Source organism: Hydra vulgaris, chromosome 01, assembly GCF_038396675.1.
Source record: "Hydra vulgaris chromosome 01, alternate assembly HydraT2T_AEP".
Lineage (NCBI taxonomy): Eukaryota > Metazoa > Cnidaria > Hydrozoa > Anthoathecata > Hydridae > Hydra > Hydra vulgaris.
In genome coordinates, this window is record NC_088920.1 from 13,259,080 (window position 1) to 13,281,177 (window position 22,098).

Genomic DNA, 22,098 nt, shown 5'->3' on the forward strand with positions numbered 1-22,098 from the left:
AATAATTTTCTGTGTTTCTTGCATTTAATTTAATGGCATTGAATAATTATCATTTAACTAAGAAATGACTACTTTAAATCATACTTTTCGTTCTCTGTGTTAAAATTTTCAATAAATATCCATCAACGGTGCGTGAGCCAAATAACTGGCTGATTAGATCCTTCTTTAACTTTCACAATTGCACAGTGTGATTCAGCATAATCAACATGAATTAAAATATATATTTTTGGTTTTAATTCAATGCTCCATAATTCTATGTTTCTTAGATACTTCTGCTTTTTTGAGATTTTTGCTTAATTAAATACTTTTAAGCTTCCACCATCACAGTTACACCATTCTTTACACTATACACCATACATCATTACAGTTACATTACAATTTACACCATTCGACCTAAAGCTTGTTTTTTGTTAGTTTTTTCATTTAATGACTTCAGCAGGAATTCAACTGGCATTACTTTAAAAGAACTTTTATGCTTAACATAATGACATTTATCTTTTTTTTTTACCTTGCAGTGACTCAAAATACAAGTATGAGAGCTACATCAGAACTTAAGTGTGACTTGGTACATTCATCATTAAGCAATGCGATGAAAACACTTTTTTTATCATCATTTTTTCATTTCAATTTTTTAATATTTGACATATAAGAATTTTCAATTACCATATCTTTTTTCTTCGGTTACCCCGCAGATCTTTTAGGTAAATTCTTTTTGTGGAGCAAACGATTGTGATTATTAGCGCAACCATTATTTCCAAAAATTTTTGAGTTTCTGTATTCTTTTGACGTGTGATTAAAATTCAGAGTTGGGGAAACTTGACTACCAGTAGGCCAAAGAACCATAAAACGGAGTTTTAGAGATGTACCCTCATTAGAAGATAATAGAATGAGTTGCCTAGTCATAAAAACAGAGACACAAGCTACACCCATGCATTGAGTCAAGTAGATCCTGCATTCAACATCCAAAACTGGAAACAATGTATTTTAAATACATCTACACCAGCATAATAGATTAAGAAGAGATCAATAACTTTGTTTTGTGTTTTTGTTATTTGGTTACTCAATTCACATAACTTAATTTTATACGTTAGTCTGCCGTCTCTGAGAAACTGAATAATTTGATGTTCACATGAACATAGACTTTAAAATCATTTTCTTCCTGCTTAATGCCCACACTATACATTTTCAAAATGCGCTGAAAAAATTATTTTAACCATAAAAAAACTTAAAAAAAAACTTATCCTAAAGAAGCAAAGAAGCAAATTAATCTTCAGAAAAAAAAAAAAAAAAACGAAAAATAAGATAAAATAAACTTAACTAAAATTAAAATCAAAAAAATAAAATTAAAACTTAACTAAAATAAATAATAAACTATAACGATAAGATTATTTAAATTATGTTTGGAATAAATAACTTTGAATCATTTATCCCTACTAATATATTAATAATACAATATTATGCAAAACATAACAATTGTTTAGTAAATACGCACATTTAAAAGTTTAAAAAAAGATTCAAAACTATTCTTCAAAGTAAAGTAAACAAAAGAAAAAATAATTAAATTAAAAAATTGATATGATTTTTTTATTTAAAGACAAAATAAATACTTAAATAAATATATAAAATATATACGTGATATTTATTAATACTTTATATAAAAAATCATATGTAGTGATTTGTTACTTAATATAAATAAAATTCATTAATATAAAAACATAAGTAAAGATCAATTCAAATGACATTCAAAAACTTCTTTTTTTCTTCTTAACAAAATTTTTGTTTTCCAGTGTATTAAATTTAAAAATTATTATATAAAGAGAAAATCGTAATTTGAAGTCATTGCTTATAAAATTAATTTTTATTAAAATTACATTATCGCAAAAACATTTAATATAGTTGAATAAAATAAAATTTTATACAACTTTCATTGATACTTTAATTAAAATCATTAATCATTAAAAACTTTAAAAAAAATATATTATTAGTTACATAAAAAAGCATTTTGCTAATATAAATATGCTAGTAAAGATAAATGTGTCAAAGTTATTTATTCTTAATGTAATTAAAAACAATTTTTTTCAGTGCATTTTTAAAATGATAAAAACGGTGGTAAAACCGTCATAACAAAATATTATTTGTGTGGTCATAAAAAAGCTTTTTTCTCGCCTTCCTGGCCAAGCCTGCTTTTAGCTGATTTGATTTCTTATTTTTACCATTCTTCTGTGACAAAGAAACCCCTCTGCTACCAATTATATTTTGATGGTGATCGATTAAATGAAATTAATTGAGTTATTACTTATAAAATATATTACTTATAACATATTACTTATAAAATTACTTATTATAAAATTTATATAAAATTTATATAAAAGCTATTACTTATAAAATATATTACTTACAACATATTACTTATAAAATATATATTTATAATATAAACTTGCAATACATAATTTAAGATATTTGATGGTTAAAATAAACCTTTTATTAATATTTGCCCACTATCTGGTTTTTTTTAATAAAATGCATAAATTAACACTAGTAATTTGGGTATAGCATAAAATAACGAAATATTAATCTCTTCAGATTAACCCTATTACTTTTTTTACATAAAACCAAATATGTTTTAAATTATTGGGCATAAAAATAGTATCATTAATAATAATAATATAATAATAACAACAGCAACAGTAAAATGTTCATTAAATAAATATATAGAAATTAAATAGATTATGTTTACCTGCTTTTTAAAGCTCTGTGCTAATGAGCCAAGGGAGACATTACTATCTGAATATAAACAAGATTTAACCTCTCTATCACAATTTATATCACTTTTAAATTAACTTTCTTCATCTTTGGTTCCATGAGTATCTTTATTTTTTTAACTTAATATAGAAGTTTTTGGTTTAGTCATTATTTTATTTTCTTCATGTTTTAGATTTTTTAATGCTCCTTCAGCTGAAAAAAACGATTTTGTAAACAAGCTGTCAAACACTTCTTTATGAACACTTTTTAATGGACTAGTAAAATTATTTTCACTATAACTATCTTTATCTAAAATATTACACCAGTCAATAACTTCTGTCTTCATATCATAGTCTATGTAACTACATGAGTCAAACACAGGGTGCAAGTGCACAGATTGTGAAACTTCTAAATCATAAATGAAAATAAAAGTGAAATTGAATATAAAAAACAAAAAAGACTATTAACATTCTAATCTAAAAAATATTAAAATGTTTTTGAATGTCTAGAGCTTTACGGAAAAAGATAATGATTAGCTGCAAAGGACTTCAGTGCATACATGGACAATCTTATAGCCTGCTGATGCAAAGGAGAGTCGCTACATCGACTTAAGTTCGTTCTGATTTTCTGAGAAAATCAAAACGGACTTAAGATTGTCTTGTTTTGCAGCGGCGATTTAATTTATAGAATTTTGTCATATTTTATATAGTTTTAAGATTATCTTAAGTTCATTTGCATTGTTGCTTCTCATCAACTTAAATTTTTATTATTTATTTGTTCTATTATGAAAAATAAGTACTTTAAAAACAATTTGGTTTAATTAAGAAGATCAAATGCAATGATGAATTAAAAACATTAAATGCCTTTTTCTCCGAACAGCAAAAATGGACTAAAAATGGACTTAAAATGGACTGTGTATTAAAATATGTATAAATCTTCTAAAATCAATTAATGTCTTCTATAAAATTAAATCTTGAAAAGTGGATGTCTACTATTATAAACAATAACCGATTTTAGGAGTTTTTATTGATACCGTTTGCGACAACTTGGAACTTTTTATCTTTGCATATCATAAAACTGTTTGAAGTTGTGATGAACAGATTCAAAAGCATGTTCTCACAAAAAACCAAGATATGTTCCAGAGTAATTGTCAGCCATTGATTCCAAAATAGCTGGTACACGAATGACTAGAGCATTTTATTTCAGTAATACTTTTTCATTCAATTCCATATATGCTTCCTTGTTGGTATTGATGTGATTGTAAGATGTCCAAACCTAGACCTAAGCGAGTTTTCTCAATATTATTAAGTGCTTTCATTGCACACAAGCGTTTTCAATTCATCAGGTACAATATCAAACTTGGATATGAGAATATTGTCTAATGTTTAAATGTTATTTAATAGCTTTAAACACTGCCTTCTCTTGAACTGGCAGCTGTGCAATAAATCCAATTTTCTTGGATTTATTGCACAGCTTTGACAATTCATACCAATTGCAGAGATGAGTAGAAGAAGCTGCTTTAATGCCAAAATAAATGTTTGTAAGCTTTAAAGTCGAATGCTAAAAAATGCTTGAACTTATCCTGCTTTATTCCCTCTATGTATAAGGACTTTAAGTTCATTCAATTCACAATCAATAATACTTAAACAAACCTTTAGAAATCCTTCTTCTCTATCTATTTTAATCCTCAATATAAATTCTGGGGATATTTTTTTTTTCCACTAGTTGATTTATTAGCTCAGACACATTTGTACAGTAAACTAAACAATTTGTTTGCTTATTGATTTAAAGTTATGCAACATCAAAGAAAGGATCTAGAACACAGTCTTGAAACACAAGTTTTTCTTTTAGATTTAAAAAACTCTGTCCCTTTCTAGCTCCTATGAACACTACAAGCAGTTTCTGTTTGGGATACTTTTACCCTATTATATTTTTGAATCTTGTTACTTCACTAGCTGGCTGACTTTCGTGGTTGAATTTCCAAGATTTTCATGGATTTCCTTAAATATATTGTGATGATTATTATAGCAATATTATGATTGTTATAACAGTAACTTTACAAAACCGATTTCCTCTTGACAATAATTTCTAATACTGGTTTAGAATGATTAATGATTACAACACAAGCAATTACCTTTGGAAAACTATATGAAAAACTCTCTATAATGATTGTTAAACTATTTCCTAGGAGATTAATTCCACACAAGAAATTCTTTCTTGAATAAAATATAAGCCATAGCTCTATATGAATAGAGCTAATATATCAACAAAGTTGGAACAACGATACAAGAATACTAAACACAGTTTAACATAATATAATTAGTTGTAATAACTTAAATACATATGTATAAATAAGTGTCAAACAAAAACTAACACTAATTCTCTTTGCTATAAACAAGAATACAAAACATAACATATAAAACATTGCATAAATATTCTTCATAAATGTTGGCACAAAAGAAAACCTATATTAAAATATTTATTTTTAAATTTTATTCAATAAATTAGTAATCATAATTGATATGAGAACACATTAATCATCAAATAAAAGCTCTAAATATTAAAAAAAAGTCTTGGCATAATTCATGATCAAATAAAATATTTATTGTACATGTAAGGAAAAGTACTGGCCTTTTAGTGTTTACAAAAACTTATTTCAATTTATTATTGGACCTTGAAATTTTTTTTTCGTGGTGTTATTTTCAAAAAGTAGTGGTCAGTATGGATCTAAAAAAGTATAAACATGATCCTGGAATATATTTTTTGGTTTGAACCTACTTCAACTGGTATGTGATTTGTGTATGTGTTACTAATTAATTACTAATAGTTTTTTAGGTTACTTTTGCTAAAACTTTATTTTTTTGTTACTCAAAATAATTTATATACTTATAATTTATTTTTACTGTTTATTATTTTAATTTCAAACTTTTGAAATTAGAAAAATTTTAATACCTGATCATATCAATTTATATTATTTTTAAAAAAAAAAGAATTTAAAGTAACTTTTTTTAAAAGTTTCTAAATTGATACTATTAAGCACCATATAAAATACATTTTAACAGAGTACCTTCTAAAGGTAAGGTAACTGTAAAAGAGTATCTTCCAAATGTAGGATAACTGCACCAAAATAATTTTAAGAAATCATTATCGTTTTAACTAATTACTGCAAGTGTAGAAGTTTTACTTATTGAAACATATTAATACATAAACTTTAGAAAAAAAAAATCTAACCAATTGTTTCCGTAGCGAGCCATAACAGTCAGGTTAACTTTTTTTTCTTGTGTAATTGTCTATAAAACAATTGCAAATAAAAATATATTATAAAACCCTTTTTACATTTTAAAGTTACGTTATGTATTGTAACAAAAACGGGATTCGTTAATATACATGCAAAATGTCCGTTATTTTTACATAACCGAGACATAACATTGTAATTAACATTGTAAACGTAACATTAAAATTAACATTGTAATTGTAACGTAACGCTATGTGAAAAGTGTTACATAACAACAAGTAACATTTTGTCCTAATGATATGTAACATTGAAATCTATAGTATCTATCTACATAACTTTTTTTTCATATGTACATAAATATACATACAGAGAGTAAGCTACTATATACTTATCTCTATATTTATATAGAGAGCTATATAAATATAGAGATAGAAGTGAAGTTAAGTCAGAGAGAGTGTAGACATATTGCACAGAAAGTGCTAGTATACACATATTTGCCTTAAGCTTATTAATGTACACAATAATTCATTTGACATCATAAGAAAGATTGAAATTTTATATACATTTTTGCTTGTGGGTTTATAAAAACTCATGAAGTATTACACTTTTACCATTGACAAAAAAAAAATGTAATGTAACGTAACAAAATCTAGATATGAAATGTAGTTAAAATACATCTAAAAAATAGATTTAAACGTTAATTACGCTTCAGTCTACACTTTTTAAAAGTTGCACTTTTATAAGTTAAAATAAAATAATTGAAACGTAACTTTGCGAATTGAAACTTTTTTTTTCCGCAACAAATAAGTTATAAAAAAAATGAACTAATTAAGACGAATCTATTTTATAATTAAAATAAACAATAATAATAAGCAGTTTTAAAAAAAATACTTTTTAGTTACAAATGCCTCGACAAACGCATTGTTAAATATCGTAACTCATGATCATGAGTTACGGTATTTAAAAAAATTGTTTTATTTACAATATTATTTAAGTATTTGTAAACACTTTATAAAGTTAAAAAAAAAAAAAACATTTGAGAGGTAACGTTGCGTATTGAAACTTTATTTTTTTTTGTGACAAAGTAACCAATTGAGACGAAGCTATTTTACAATAAAAATAAAATATAAAATTGCATTTAGCAATACGGCGACGATAAACAAACATTTACTGCATTATCAAATTTATATACTTAATATTTAATTAAAAGTTAGAGAAAGTAACCTTGTTACCAATTGTAACCAATTAAGATGTAACGTAACTTTAAAATGTTATAGGGGAAACTATTAAAAGATATATTAAAACATTTACTAATTTATATTCAACAAAAGATATATTAATTTTAAATAAGTTAAATTCATAGCATTATTTTATTGGCAAAAACAAGAAACAGCCTGAGCAAATATATACAAAATATTCATAAGCAGGGGGGGCCACATAAAACTTTTATAAGAAAAAGAGTATATTTAAGTATTTAAAAGCAGATTTTGCATCTAATTTAGAGAATTTTTTTACACAAAAGTACAAAATTTTGAACAAAAATAGAGAACTTTTTTTTATAAAAAATATGTTCAACATTCATGTTTCCATTCATGATTATGTTTAACATTCATGTTTCAAGTTTTGTGAAAGACAACATTTCTTTGATGCAAAAAAATTGCCAGAAAGGGCAACTATTGATTTATATCCGCAGTTCTAGTTTTATTTTTCTAAAAATATATATATTATACTATAATATATATTTTTTTAAAGGACCAAATGATTCAGTTCATGATAACAAAAATTTAGGTTTACCAGAATTTTACATGACAGGAATTAACTGTAATATAAATATTTATGCAAATTTTAATAATTTTATAATATATAAATTTTTAAGTACAACAAAAATGCCTAGAATTCACAAGTAAAAATTTAACAGTTAAATCTATGCTTCTTATGATGTTACGATGTTGCAAGAAGCTATCAAAAAAGTAAAAAGCAAATAACTATCACGCTTTAAGTATATAAAACAAAACTTTAAACACTTTAAGTTTATACAAAATAAAAAGAGGAACACTTTAAACAATCTTATGCGAGTGTATATATCAGGATATATATCAGATAATATATGCTCGCTTTTTAATCTGTACATTCAATAGTTTTATGTTAAGAGAAAACTTTTTTATTATGAAATATTTAAATTATCTTTTAATATCATTTATGTGACGTTTATTCAGAAAATGTTAGGTCGTAAAAAAAAAGCATTTAACTGTGAATTTTTTAAAGAAGCAAGTTAATTGATAATTTTTTTTTTTTATCAAAAGAATTTAAATATGATTTGAAAAATTTTAATTTACTTTTGAAGGAATGTAAAATAGTACAACATTGAAATGTAAAATTTAGTTTAAAAGAATGTTGTGAAATGTAAAATTTAGTTTAAAAGAATTGGCAATTTTTACTAAAGAAATTTTTTTCTTTTTTTCTGCTAACAAATTCATTACATAAAACATAACTCTCTCCATCATAGATTATCATAAATTATAATAAGCAAAAATATATTGAAAACTTTCTTTTTCTTATAAAAAGTTGGAAGTGTTTTTGTTTAAGAGAACTCTTTTCCCAAATGTATTTAAAAATTCTCGTTTCTTATTAATTCAATACCGTGTAAAGTTCTTTTGACGTAACACATTTACAAACATAAGTTACATTTACAAATACCTAATTGGTAACTGAAAAAATTATTTATAATCTTTATCAAAAATGCTACATTAAATACATAAAAATTAAAAAAAATAAATTGTGATAAACAAAAGATTATGTTTAATATAAGATAGTTTTGAGAAATAAATTATTAGGAAATATAATCTTTTTCAAATACCGAATTCAGATTCTATCAATAACTTATTATTCTTATATTAATTTAAAAGATTTATATTGGGGAATTAAACAAAATATTAAATTTAATGACAACACAGTACTTTCAAATACTTTCAAATGATCAATAGTTTTCAGGCTCCTGTAACAAATAAGATCTTAATAATTACAACGCATTAAAAGCAAAGGATTTTAAAGTATTTCTAAATTGTTTTTTTATATTTATCAATACACTGTTGTTGCAAAAAAAAGAGCCTGTTGTTTTTATAAAATAAGCGTTTAATTGAAGTGAAAAAACTAATGACGTATATATTAGCATGTGCTTTATCTGAAAGTAAAAAAGTAAATGTTATGAATAGTTTACAATTTTCATTTTATTTCCACAAATATGTCTTAGCCTACACTAAGAACTTTACGAAAAAATCACTAGAATATGCAAAAATTTTAATAAAAAAATTGACTCTCAAAAATTTTAATAAAAAAATCGACTCAATTAATAAACTGATTACTTTCAGTAACCCTTCTGGTGAGCAACCAAAAGTCCAAGTGTTCAACTCGGACTTTTGGTTGCTCACCAATGGTCAAATGTCTTTATGCATGCGACTTATGGATTGGTAATGCATTTATAAATTTAATTAACAATGACTTTTATATTTACATTTTAAAATACATAAAATATAAAATATTAATGACCAAGATCAAATCAACTGTGACATCACAAATTTAACAAGCACCCCTTCCATGTCGCAAAGTATTACAAAATCTATGGCCCCATCCCCCATAAAACATGACTATTTTCCAATAACCCCGACTACTAAAATTCTAACTTACTTCTAAATGTTAACAAAAAAAGATTCTGTTCAATAATCACAAACCAATTACTGCATTTACTCTGTTGTTGTTCTCATGCAATATAATTGCTATATGCATGCAATATAACCTCAAAAACACTTTTATGAGTTTTAACCACAAAAACAAATATTTGTATCTCTACATTATTCACTCTGGAAAGCATAAAACTATTTTTTGTAAATGAAAAAATCTTACTGGTAAAAAATCGGATTCCATCATAAAATAATTTTCTGCAGCGCCTAAAAATTCCAACTTGTTCTTGTTTTCTTTTTTTAACCAAACCATCGTCGATTCAAGTTTTTTGAGAAGAGATGAAGCGCTACTATTAGATTCATAAAGATTATCAGAATCATCAAATGAGCTTTCATTCTTTTTCAATGAATTCGTAAGTTGTTCAAATATTTTATCAAACTCTGATTCTGTTGGAATGTCTGAATTTTTCAAACAGTCTTTAAACTTTAAATCACCATATATAGAAGAATCAAAATTCTTTGAAGTTTGAGTGCAAAGAGCTTCTAAAAAAGAAAGGGGAAAAAAATTAAAAAAGACTTTTTAATGTACTTGCTTTTAAAAAGACTCTTTTTCTTAAACAAGACAAACAAAAGATAGTCTTTCTTTAACAAAACCTTTAGCCAATGTAGACTAACCAAAAAGTCAAATGGATGGGCTAGCAACTAATAATTTGACTTAAAGTAACCCCTTACATTATTTTAGAACATTCTTAAAAAGAACAATCTGATTAAATCAAATTTTCAAAACTTTAAACATAAAGCAAGCAATAATAATGTCAACTAAAATTAACACAACTTTTTTTAATTAAGGGGACATCTATATATTATGAAAGCACCCAGGGAAAGGGGGTGTCTCAAGTTGAGATTTTGCATAACCGAGAATATAAGGGATTGTCCAACAAATGTATTAAATATATTTATGTTAAATAAATTAAATATATTTATAATAAATAAATTAAATATAATTATATTAAATAAACTAAATGTATTTATATAATATATACAATAGAAGTGCTATGTGCACATTAAAAGTGTTGCATTGTGTTTGTATTACAAGCATAAATTAAACACTATAAATATCTCACTTTTGATTATACTAAAATACTTTCGATACTGTTTTATTAAATACCAAAATTTCACTGAAGTAAAAGTTTTACTTTGAGTTGTTAAGATTTTTGGTTTTTCAAATAACTTTCAAAAAAAAAATTATGTTTTGTGCAGGCCTTTTTAACACACATCAACTTACACAAGCATTTAGGGGGGTGAGAACTAGATAACAGTGATTTAGGATAAAACACCAAATTTAATTGTAGGTAGTCATAAAGAGGTAGAAAAACCGTGGATGGTCTAATTCTTTTTGCTCTAATTTTTTGAGAGTTTTTAAATCATTTTTTGTAAAATATACATAGTCAATAGGAGAAGCCCTGGTTTGTAAAACATTTTGTTAAATCTTATTATTCATTTTTTATATACTTGATCAAATCTAGATACAAACTTAGTTATTTCAATTTTTTTTAACATATTCACCAATAAGACATCAAGTAATCACTATTAGAGTTGAAAGTTACTGGAAGAGGAAAGATGAAGTTTAAGAATGGAGAAAACGATTAAGAGACAACTTAAAAGATCACAAACTGAATGAAACAGGAAAACAAGATAAAGGGAGCAAATTGCTAAAAGCTGATGTTTGAAATAAAAGATTAGACAAAAAAGATTTTTGGGGCACTTAGGAACAATCATAGTAAAAGTATGAGACTTAACAGAGCAATGAGTAATATGAGAATGAAGTTTAGTAGATATCACAAGAGCAGTGCCCATTATAGCATTTATAGAAAAGAGAAAGAGAAGCAATATTACAATGATGTGACTAAGGTTAAAAGTTGGCTGCAAGACCAGGTCCAACTATGTTTACAATGCCTTTTTGTATTTTATCTAAATGAGAAAGGGCATCATTCGAAGATCTGCTTTAGATATGACAAAAGTATTCCATACAAATACGGAAGAGAGACTTACAAAGATAAAGAATATAATCCAGAGTAAGAAAGTGGCGAGCACAATAAAGAGTTGCAACCTTAGAAAATGCCTATTCTGCAACATATTTGATATATTATTTCCAAGTATGATCGCAAAAAGAGTTAATTCTAGAAAATGATGAGTAAATGAAGAGAAGATCTAGATTGTTGCGATAACAATTAGCCAAAAATATTGAGTTTTATCTGAGTTAAAGTTTACCAGCCACTGAGAGCCCCATGTTGCAGAAGTGAGATCCTTTTCAAGGTCAAATGCCCCCTTCCAAGCAACCAGAGAGTGCTGACTACTTATGGAGACAAGAGTAAACAGTAGTATCATCAGCAAACAATGCCACTTGTGATATAAGAATTTCTAGGAGATTGTTAATGTAAATTTAAAAGAGTATAAGGCCAATGAAAGAACCTTAAGAAACCCCTGATGTTAAAGGGAATGAAGAAGAGTGCAGTCCATTGAGGACAACTTTTATACTGTGATTGGTAAAAAAGGATTCGATAATCTTAAAGATATTACTTAATACATCATAAAAAGAGAGCTCATGAAGAAGACCAGCATGCCAAACTTCAGCAAAAGCTTTAGAAATGTTGGGAGTGATCTACATCAATTATGTTAATTTCAATTTTCCTATTGTTTGTAAAGATTCTAATAGTCACATACTTGGCCTGATCATGATTGTTGTAAAAATTCACCCATTTGTCAGAAAACAAGGTTTCGTCCTCAGGAAGATCTAGCATTTAACATCCGAACGAGAAACAATGTATTATAATTATAAGAATTATGAAATAATTACTCTATTATAAAAAAGTCTTATTAAAATTAGTTCAATATTTAAATCAAAATGCAATTTATTTTTTGTATATATATATAAATATATAAAATATTTATATATATATATATATATATATATATATATGAATATATAAGTTCGTATATAAAGCCAAAACTATATTCATCTATTTTCCAGGTATAAAATCCTGTTAAAGTTATTTTTTGTTAATCAAGTAAAATACAAACAAAAAATTTTAATATTGTACAAACAATTAACAAAAAATATTATTTATTAAATATCTCACTTTTGATTATACTAAAATACTTTCGATACTGTTTTATTAAATACCAAAATTTCACTGAAGTAAAAGTTTTACTTTGAGTTGTTAAGATTTTTGGTTTTTCAAATAACTTTCAAAAAAAAAATTATGTTTTGTGCAGGCCTTTTTAACACACATCAACTTACACAAGCATTTAGGGGGGTGAGAACTAGATAACAGTGATTTAGGATAAAACACCAAATTTAATTGTAGGTAGTCATAAAGAGGTAGAAAAACCGTGGATGGTCTAATTCTTTTTGCTCTAATTTTTTGAGAGTTTTTAAATCATTTTTTGTAAAATATACATAGTCAATAGGAGAAGCCCTGGTTTGTAAAACATTTTGTTAAATCTTATTATTCATTTTTTATATACTTGATCAAATCTAGATACAAACTTAGTTATTTCAATTTTTTTTAACATATTCACCAATAAGACATCAAGTAATCACTATTAGAGTTGAAAGTTACTGGAAGAGGAAAGATGAAGTTTAAGAATGGAGAAAACGATTAAGAGACAACTTAAAAGATCACAAACTGAATGAAACAGGAAAACAAGATAAAGGGAGCAAATTGCTAAAAGCTGATGTTTGAAATAAAAGATTAGACAAAAAAGATTTTTGGGGCACTTAGGAACAATCATAGTAAAAGTATGAGACTTAACAGAGCAATGAGTAATATGAGAATGAAGTTTAGTAGATATCACAAGAGCAGTGCCCATTATAGCATTTATAGAAAAGAGAAAGAGAAGCAATATTACAATGATGTGACTAAGGTTAAAAGTTGGCTGCAAGACCAGGTCCAACTATGTTTACAATGCCTTTTTGTATTTTATCTAAATGAGAAAGGGCATCATTCGAAGATCTGCTTTAGATATGACAAAAGTATTCCATACAAATACGGAAGAGAGACTTACAAAGATAAAGAATATAATCCAGAGTAAGAAAGTGGCGAGCACAATAAAGAGTTGCAACCTTAGAAAATGCCTATTCTGCAACATATTTGATATATTATTTCCAAGTATGATCGCAAAAAGAGTTAATTCTAGAAAATGATGAGTAAATGAAGAGAAGATCTAGATTGTTGCGATAACAATTAGCCAAAAATATTGAGTTTTATCTGAGTTAAAGTTTACCAGCCACTGAGAGCCCCATGTTGCAGAAGTGAGATCCTTTTCAAGGTCAAATGCCCCCTTCCAAGCAACCAGAGAGTGCTGACTACTTATGGAGACAAGAGTAAACAGTAGTATCATCAGCAAACAATGCCACTTGTGATATAAGAATTTCTAGGAGATTGTTAATGTAAATTTAAAAGAGTATAAGGCCAATGAAAGAACCTTAAGAAACCCCTGATGTTAAAGGGAATGAAGAAGAGTGCAGTCCATTGAGGACAACTTTTATACTGTGATTGGTAAAAAAGGATTCGATAATCTTAAAGATATTACTTAATACATCATAAAAAGAGAGCTCATGAAGAAGACCAGCATGCCAAACTTCAGCAAAAGCTTTAGAAATGTTGGGAGTGATCTACATCAATTATGTTAATTTCAATTTTCCTATTGTTTGTAAAGATTCTAATAGTCACATACTTGGCCTGATCATGATTGTTGTAAAAATTCACCCATTTGTCAGAAAACAAGGTTTCGTCCTCAGGAAGATCTAGCATTTAACATCCGAACGAGAAACAATGTATTATAATTATAAGAATTATGAAATAATTACTCTATTATAAAAAAGTCTTATTAAAATTAGTTCAATATTTAAATCAAAATGCAATTTATTTTTTGTATATATATATAAATATATAAAATATTTATATATATATATATATATATATATATATATGAATATATAAGTTCGTATATAAAGCCAAAACTATATTCATCTATTTTCCAGGTATAAAATCCTGTTAAAGTTATTTTTTGTTAATCAAGTAAAATACAAACAAAAAATTTTAATATTGTACAAACAATTAACAAAAAATATTATTTATTAAATATCTCACTTTTGATTATACTAAAATACTTTCGATACTGTTTTATTAAATACCAAAATTTCACTGAAGTAAAAGTTTTACTTTGAGTTGTTAAGATTTTTGGTTTTTCAAATAACTTTCAAAAAAAAAATTATGTTTTGTGCAGGCCTTTTTAACACACATCAACTTACACAAGCATTTAGGGGGGTGAGAACTAGATAACAGTGATTTAGGATAAAACACCAAATTTAATTGTAGGTAGTCATAAAGAGGTAGAAAAACCGTGGATGGTCTAATTCTTTTTGCTCTAATTTTTTGAGAGTTTTTAAATCATTTTTTGTAAAATATACATAGTCAATAGGAGAAGCCCTGGTTTGTAAAACATTTTGTTAAATCTTATTATTCATTTTTTATATACTTGATCAAATCTAGATACAAACTTAGTTATTTCAATTTTTTTTAACATATTCACCAATAAGACATCAAGTAATCACTATTAGAGTTGAAAGTTACTGGAAGAGGAAAGATGAAGTTTAAGAATGGAGAAAACGATTAAGAGACAACTTAAAAGATCACAAACTGAATGAAACAGGAAAACAAGATACAGGGAGCAAATTGCTAAAAGCTGATGTTTGAAATAAAAGATTAGACAAAAAAGATTTTTGGGGCACTTAGGAACAATCATAGTAAAAGTATGAGACTTAACAGAGCAATGAGTAATATGAGAATGAAGTTTAGTAGATATCACAAGAGCAGTGCCCATTATAGCATTTATAGAAAAGAGAAAGAGAAGCAATATTACAATGTGACTAAGGTTGAAAGTTGGCTGCAAGACCAGGTCCAACTATGTTTACAATGCCTTTTTGTATTTTATCTAAATGAGAAAGGACCTACAACTATCTTCGCAAAGAAAAAAAAAACAATGTTTCAAAAGTTATCAATTTTTTAACTTAAAAAAAAATATTTTTGCTGTGATAATTATACAAACACCTATTTTCAAATAAATAACCAACAGATCCTGTAAAAACAGCAACTACAGAAGAAAAAAAGATTTAAAATTAAAAAATATTCATGATTCGAATCTTTACAATAATTTTTACTCAAAGGACCTACAACTATCTTCGCAAAGAAAAAAAAAACAATGTTTCAAAAGTTGCATTTTTGGCACAAAAAACACAATACATATACATAAATAAATATAATATATATATATATATGTATATATATGTATATATATATATATATATATATATATATATATCAGGCCTTGTTAAGAACCGCTATGCAGCTCCCATTTTGCTTGCGAAAAGGTGATTTGCCTACGCGTTCAGCAGTTTTGCGCTACGCAAAAACTTATATCTTTTAGAATAATTAAATTATCTTTTGATTGCCGTTAACATGACGTATTTAACCGCAATTGTAAACTAATAGATTTTTTGTTAAAGGAACAGTTTGTTAAATAATTTTTTTGTTGTTGTTAAAAATTAGTTAAAAAAATTAGGTGTTTTAAGTTTTATCTTAAGGAATTAAATATATAAATTTCTTTTAAATTAAAAAAATGCACGATTTATTTTGATGTAAATATTTTATTAATAAGATATTTTGTTTATTGTTAATTCAATAACGTAAAGTTTTAATGACGTTCGTTTAATTTATAAAAATAAATTATGATCACGAATATGTTATCGGTAACTGATAAACAAAAAAAACAAACTCTTTCTTGTTTAAAAACATTAAAATGAGTTCATATATTAAATAAGAAAAAATTTATTAACAGTTAATAAAATAACCAAAAACCAAAATCATAAGAAAATAAACATAAAAATCATAAGAAAATAAACAAACATTATTTTACGTTTCATGAAAAAAATATTTTTTTCAAAGTAAAATTCAGTTCATATTTGAAAAAAATAATAAAAATAATTTTTTATATGAGAACTTAGATTTTATTTGTAACTTTTGTTATAGTGAGAAAAAAACAAACTGTTTGTATTATTTTTTACGCGTTAATAAAATAACTTTAATTCCAATGCGGTAGTTGAAAAGACGCGAGTGACGCAATATAACTTCTAACGATGCAAAATATATTTGATGAGTTGAGTAACTTAGAAATGCGTTACGCGTTTTCGCTACGCAGCGAAATCTCGTAACAAGGCCTGATATATATATATATATATATATATATATATATATATATATATATATATATATATATATATATATGTATATATATATATATATATATATACATACATACATACATATATATGTATATTTATATATATACATACATACATATATATGTATATTTATATATATATATATATATACATACATACATACATACATACATACATACATACATTATTTATTTGTATGTATATATATATACATGTATGTATATATATATATATATATATATATATATATACATACATACATACATACATACATACATACATACATACATACATACATACATACATACATTATTGCAAATTTGATATAATTTTTGTTTTAGCTGCACTTATATCTGACAAAAGTGGTTTTGAAGGGAGCGATATTGAAAGACTTGTTGGTGATTTGTTAAAACAGGCTGTACCAAAGTTGCGAAAAGAAGAAAGTTGTCACAATTCTTTATTAAGTATTGTAACAGAAGAAACATAGTTTTTTTATTACTTATTGTAAAAGACGCTGTAACAGTAAATGGAATCTATTTTTATTTTTTTGACTAAATGTTTCCATTTCTTTAAACCTCTCCCTAGCTACTTATTTTTTCCGAATATTTGTATAGTAACCTGTTACTTAGTAACGGGTTATAAATAGTTAAACGGGTTACAAATAGTAACTTACTATAGTAAGGGGTTAATATACTATGTATATACTCAGTTTAAAGTTACTATAAATAAATTATGCAGATGCTTCATTTTTTAACAAGATGAAGATTTGTAATGTAATTATTTCAAATTTTTTGTAAATGTTTCCCAGCTTATATTAATGTACATTCTCTGTAACAAATAATTTTGTCGTTTAGAAAAAAAATAGTTTAAAACAGTCAGCAAGTGGTTAGTCTAGTGGTTAATTTTAACTCCACACATTCTATGTCGTCTCAAAACTGATAAAGCAACAAGTTCTAAACTGGGTAAGAAGCCTTAAAAAGTAGGTGGTGTTTAGTCCCTTGTTTAAGAAAATGTTGAATAAACGTAAGTGCACTTTAAAGTTATCCTGCAAAAAGTATTTTTATTAGTTATTATATAATCTTTTTTTAATTTATGGCGTAATAAATTCATTCATACTGACAATAAAAGTATTTTTTTATTTTAACTCATATGCAATGCGGTATGGTGTAGTGGGAAGAGCGCTCGCTTTGTTAGCGAGAGTTCGGAGTTCAACTCCTACCACGTCCCTGGAAATACCGCGCTCAATTTAGTTACTCCGCACAGCGGCCTTGCTTGTCAAGGCTCGTGTGTCGGAAATAAAAAGTCGAGAGAGGGTTGTACCACGAAAAAAATATGTATAAATATATATATATATATATATATATATATATATATATATATATATATATATATATATATATATATATATATATATAAATTGCTATTTTTTTCTTCTACTCTAAGTTTTATAACTGGATTTTTAGAAAGCCTTAAAGATCCTTTCTGAGGTTCCACTAATGGAGAAACTCATAGTTAAAGAAAAAGTTAGGTAAGTGTTTATACTCTCTCCAGGGTGGTCACGTCTTCTACCTATATATAATATATATATATATATATATATATATATACATACACACATTATTTAAGGTAATTATGACTTTCCTTTTAGATGCAGTTATATATGACAAAGGCGGTTTGGAAGCGCGCAATATCGAAGGACTAGGTGGCGATCTTATGAAACGTGCAACCTCGAAATCGTCCAAAAAATTGCAACTATTTAACATGAGTATCGTACTATAAGAAAAATTTATGCCTTTCTTGTAAAATATGATCTATCGATAAATTGAATTCTGTTTACTTGTATCTTCTTTTTTGTCAAAAACATTCCTTTTTCCTTATACTGCAACCAAATTACTCTTATTTATTGCGTGTTGCAGTGTAAGGGTTTTTAAAGGCGTTAAAGTTTCTTTTTCTTTAATATGGACGTCTTGTAAACGTCTGTAGACCTAAAGTATTCATCCAATTTAAGTCTGAAACAGACGTCTATTAAGGTCTGAAATGGACAGACGAAACATGTTGCATTTGGACTTAATTTAGACGTCTAAGGACGTCCAAAACGGACGTCCGTTGTACGTCTAGTGGACGTCCAAATGTTTACTGGGGAGAAACTTTTACAAAAATAATGAGTTCCAGCATAAAAATAATAACGGACTAAAAATAATAACAGACAGACTTAATAAACTTGAAAAAGAACTTAGTTTTAATAAATCTTGAGTTAATAAATACAAATAATAAAGTACAAAAAAAAGTACTGTATGCTTTGAATAAATATGTAAAAATAATCTTTCTCCTGCCTTTTTTAATGATGCAATTACCTTGAAACCTGCCAATAAATACTCTCTAAGAAATACCAACCTTCTATATGAGCCTTTTTGTCGAACAAATTTTAACCAATTTTACATTAGTTATTGTGGACCCCTATATTGGAATTAAATAGTTTTTCCTAATTTTAATTTTGATCTGCCTACTGATTTTAATTTTCATCTGCCTACTTCTTTGCATCTTATTAAGATTAACCTGAAAAATCTTTTATCTTTCATACTATTAAAATTTGACAATAATATTTATATTTAACATTTATTAAAAAAACATTTATTAAACTTTATTACTTACACTACAAAGTTATATGTGTATTATATATTATTTTATTATGTTTGTATATGTATATGTTATACAATGTGTATATATTATTTCGTTATGTTTGTATATGTATATATTATACAAAGTTATATGTGTATTTATTATTTTATTGTTGTACTTACACTTTATAACCTAATATTTTTTTTACACTAGTATGAGGTTCTGAAGATAAGATCTTACCGATTATCCTTCAGATACCTAGTTTATCAAATGTTACAAGTATTTGCTTACTTAATAAATTTTTTTAGTTTTTGTCTGTTATTTTTAATTGTATTAATTGCTAATGCAGGTCTTGGGCTCTCCGAAACGTCATTGGTGATCGTAGTGCATTCCTAAGAAGGGGGATCACCACTCATCCACAACTTAATTCTAATTGGTTTTTATAGTATCAACATTTTTTTACCTCTTGCACTCATGAATTTTAGCGCTTTGTGAGCTTTATATTATGAATTTGTTACATCAACGACATATACATATTTTTATGTTAAACAGGTGATTATCAGTTTTCATTTATAATCTAGAGTTTTGTTTTTTTTTCGTTCTTTTATTTCTTTATAATAACTATTACACTAAAATCTATGAAAGAAGAATGCATATAAACAAAAAAAAAATACAAATTTTGTTACATATAAAATAAGAACGCGAAGACTTGCAGAAGATCAGATGATCTTGTCATCACGAACCGCTTACAATCGTTACGTGTTAAGAACAATTTTGTAAAGTTTATAAAATAAATAAGGCAATCAAATAAAGTTTATGAATCGAAAGTTAGAAGTAAAAGACGACATTTTATGTAAATACTTAAAATACAAGACTTGAAAGATAAAAAATGTATAAATTAAATTTACATGAAACACAAAAATAAATTTAACAAAACAAAATTTAAATATACAATTATATAGTCAAATAAATATTTTTTAAATAAGAATTCGTAAATACATTATAAATAAATCAAAATATTTAAGGGGGCTCACCCCCCTCAAAACTATTTCAACAACTTCCAAGCTCATAGGATTTTTAGGGTATTCATTGGAAAGGATATTATAATAGTGTTTAAAAAAAAATGTTTTCATTTTTTAAATGTCAGCTGTTGCCATGGTTACAAATTCAAAATGGCAAAAGTCATAAATTCTTGAAATTTGGAAAGCTAATTCCCTTGGGTTGGTACACTATTTTTCAATGAAACTTTCTAACATTATTTATTTACATTAGATGCATGCAATAACCAAAAAAAAAGTCAAATATTATTTCGGGAATAATGACTTTTTGAGTTTTTAAAAAATTAATATTTTTCTATATTTTTAACATAAAATTGAACTTTAGACAAGTTAATCACAGACAATATAAAATATTTAATTCAAACTTTTGATTTATTGCATGAAACAATCTATTATGTGTGTTGTGTGAAAATATCAGCTCAAAAGCTATAATAGAACCAAAGTTACCACATTTCTAAATTCTATTAAATTCGGAAAAAATGCAATCTGAGAAAATAAGCAAAACGTAAAACATTTTGTAAAAAGAGTTATAGTAAGATATTATTTTTTAAAGCTTTTCAATTCTAAGCATAATAAAATCAATTAAAAAGGTGTTTCCATAATGGAAATTTATACAACATCTACATTATCTATACTTTTATATAAAAAGACTATATCACATGAAAAACATTTTTTATCAAAAAAACGATATTTAACTAAAAATAAGAAAACATCATATCCAGAATAAAAAAACTAAATAAAATAAAAAGCAACATCTTTAAAATTAACTTTAAAATAATCCTGCTTTATAGGTTTTTCCTTCATTTTGCTTTTTTTAATCATCTTTTTGTTTTTTTTTATCCTCTAATTTGACAACGACGGAGAACATTTTTAACTTTATTATGTTTTATTGAATTTTTAATCCTTTTGGTATTGATTTTATCACACCCAAGATTGGTATAAAATCTTGGAACAATATTTAGTCTTTCATACAAATTAAGAGCAGCTTTAGCTCCAATGTTAAAGTTAAAATGAAACAGTAAATTAAAATGCAACTTACTGTTCCATTTAGCGATGAAAATCCTCGTCTTTGCCAGGTGCCATCACATGACACAGGTATATTATAAAAATTATTCTGTGGTTGATTTTTGGATAACTCTTTTAGTTCTTGAGCTGCATCATCCATAGTTTGAGTGGCAATAAACTTAACACTTTTTTTTAACTTAAGAACAATCTTGTTATAGTTATTTGATGTAAATGGTAGTGGAAAATTCATAAGTGCATTAAAGCGATTAATACCAGCAAAGCCTTGACCACTTCTACGCATTGATTATACTATTCTGTAGTTTATATCAAACTCTCGTGACATAAATGGCAGTTTTTTTGATGTCCAGAATGAATGCTCCCATTGGATTTTATAGTCATTTTACTTGCTAATCCATGTTTAAACTTTCACATTTTATAGTCATTTAACTTGCTAAT

At 25.9% G+C, this 22,098-nt stretch overlaps 1 protein-coding gene across 2 annotated transcripts in view; it reads right to left on the bottom strand.

Moving 5' to 3' along the window:
* The window catches only part of LOC136075119 (uncharacterized), a 180,049-nt gene that overhangs the window by 141,849 nt on the left and 16,102 nt on the right, over positions 1-22,098 (bottom strand). The window contains exon 5 of one of the 2 annotated variants that reach the window (XM_065787428.1): positions 5,974-6,032. The exons of the other annotated variant lie outside the window; for it this stretch is intronic. Within the exon in view, the coding sequence (XP_065643500.1) occupies positions 5,974-6,032 (59 nt within the window). The remainder of the gene's footprint in view (positions 1-5,973; positions 6,033-22,098) is intronic. 2 annotated transcript variants of the gene reach the window in all.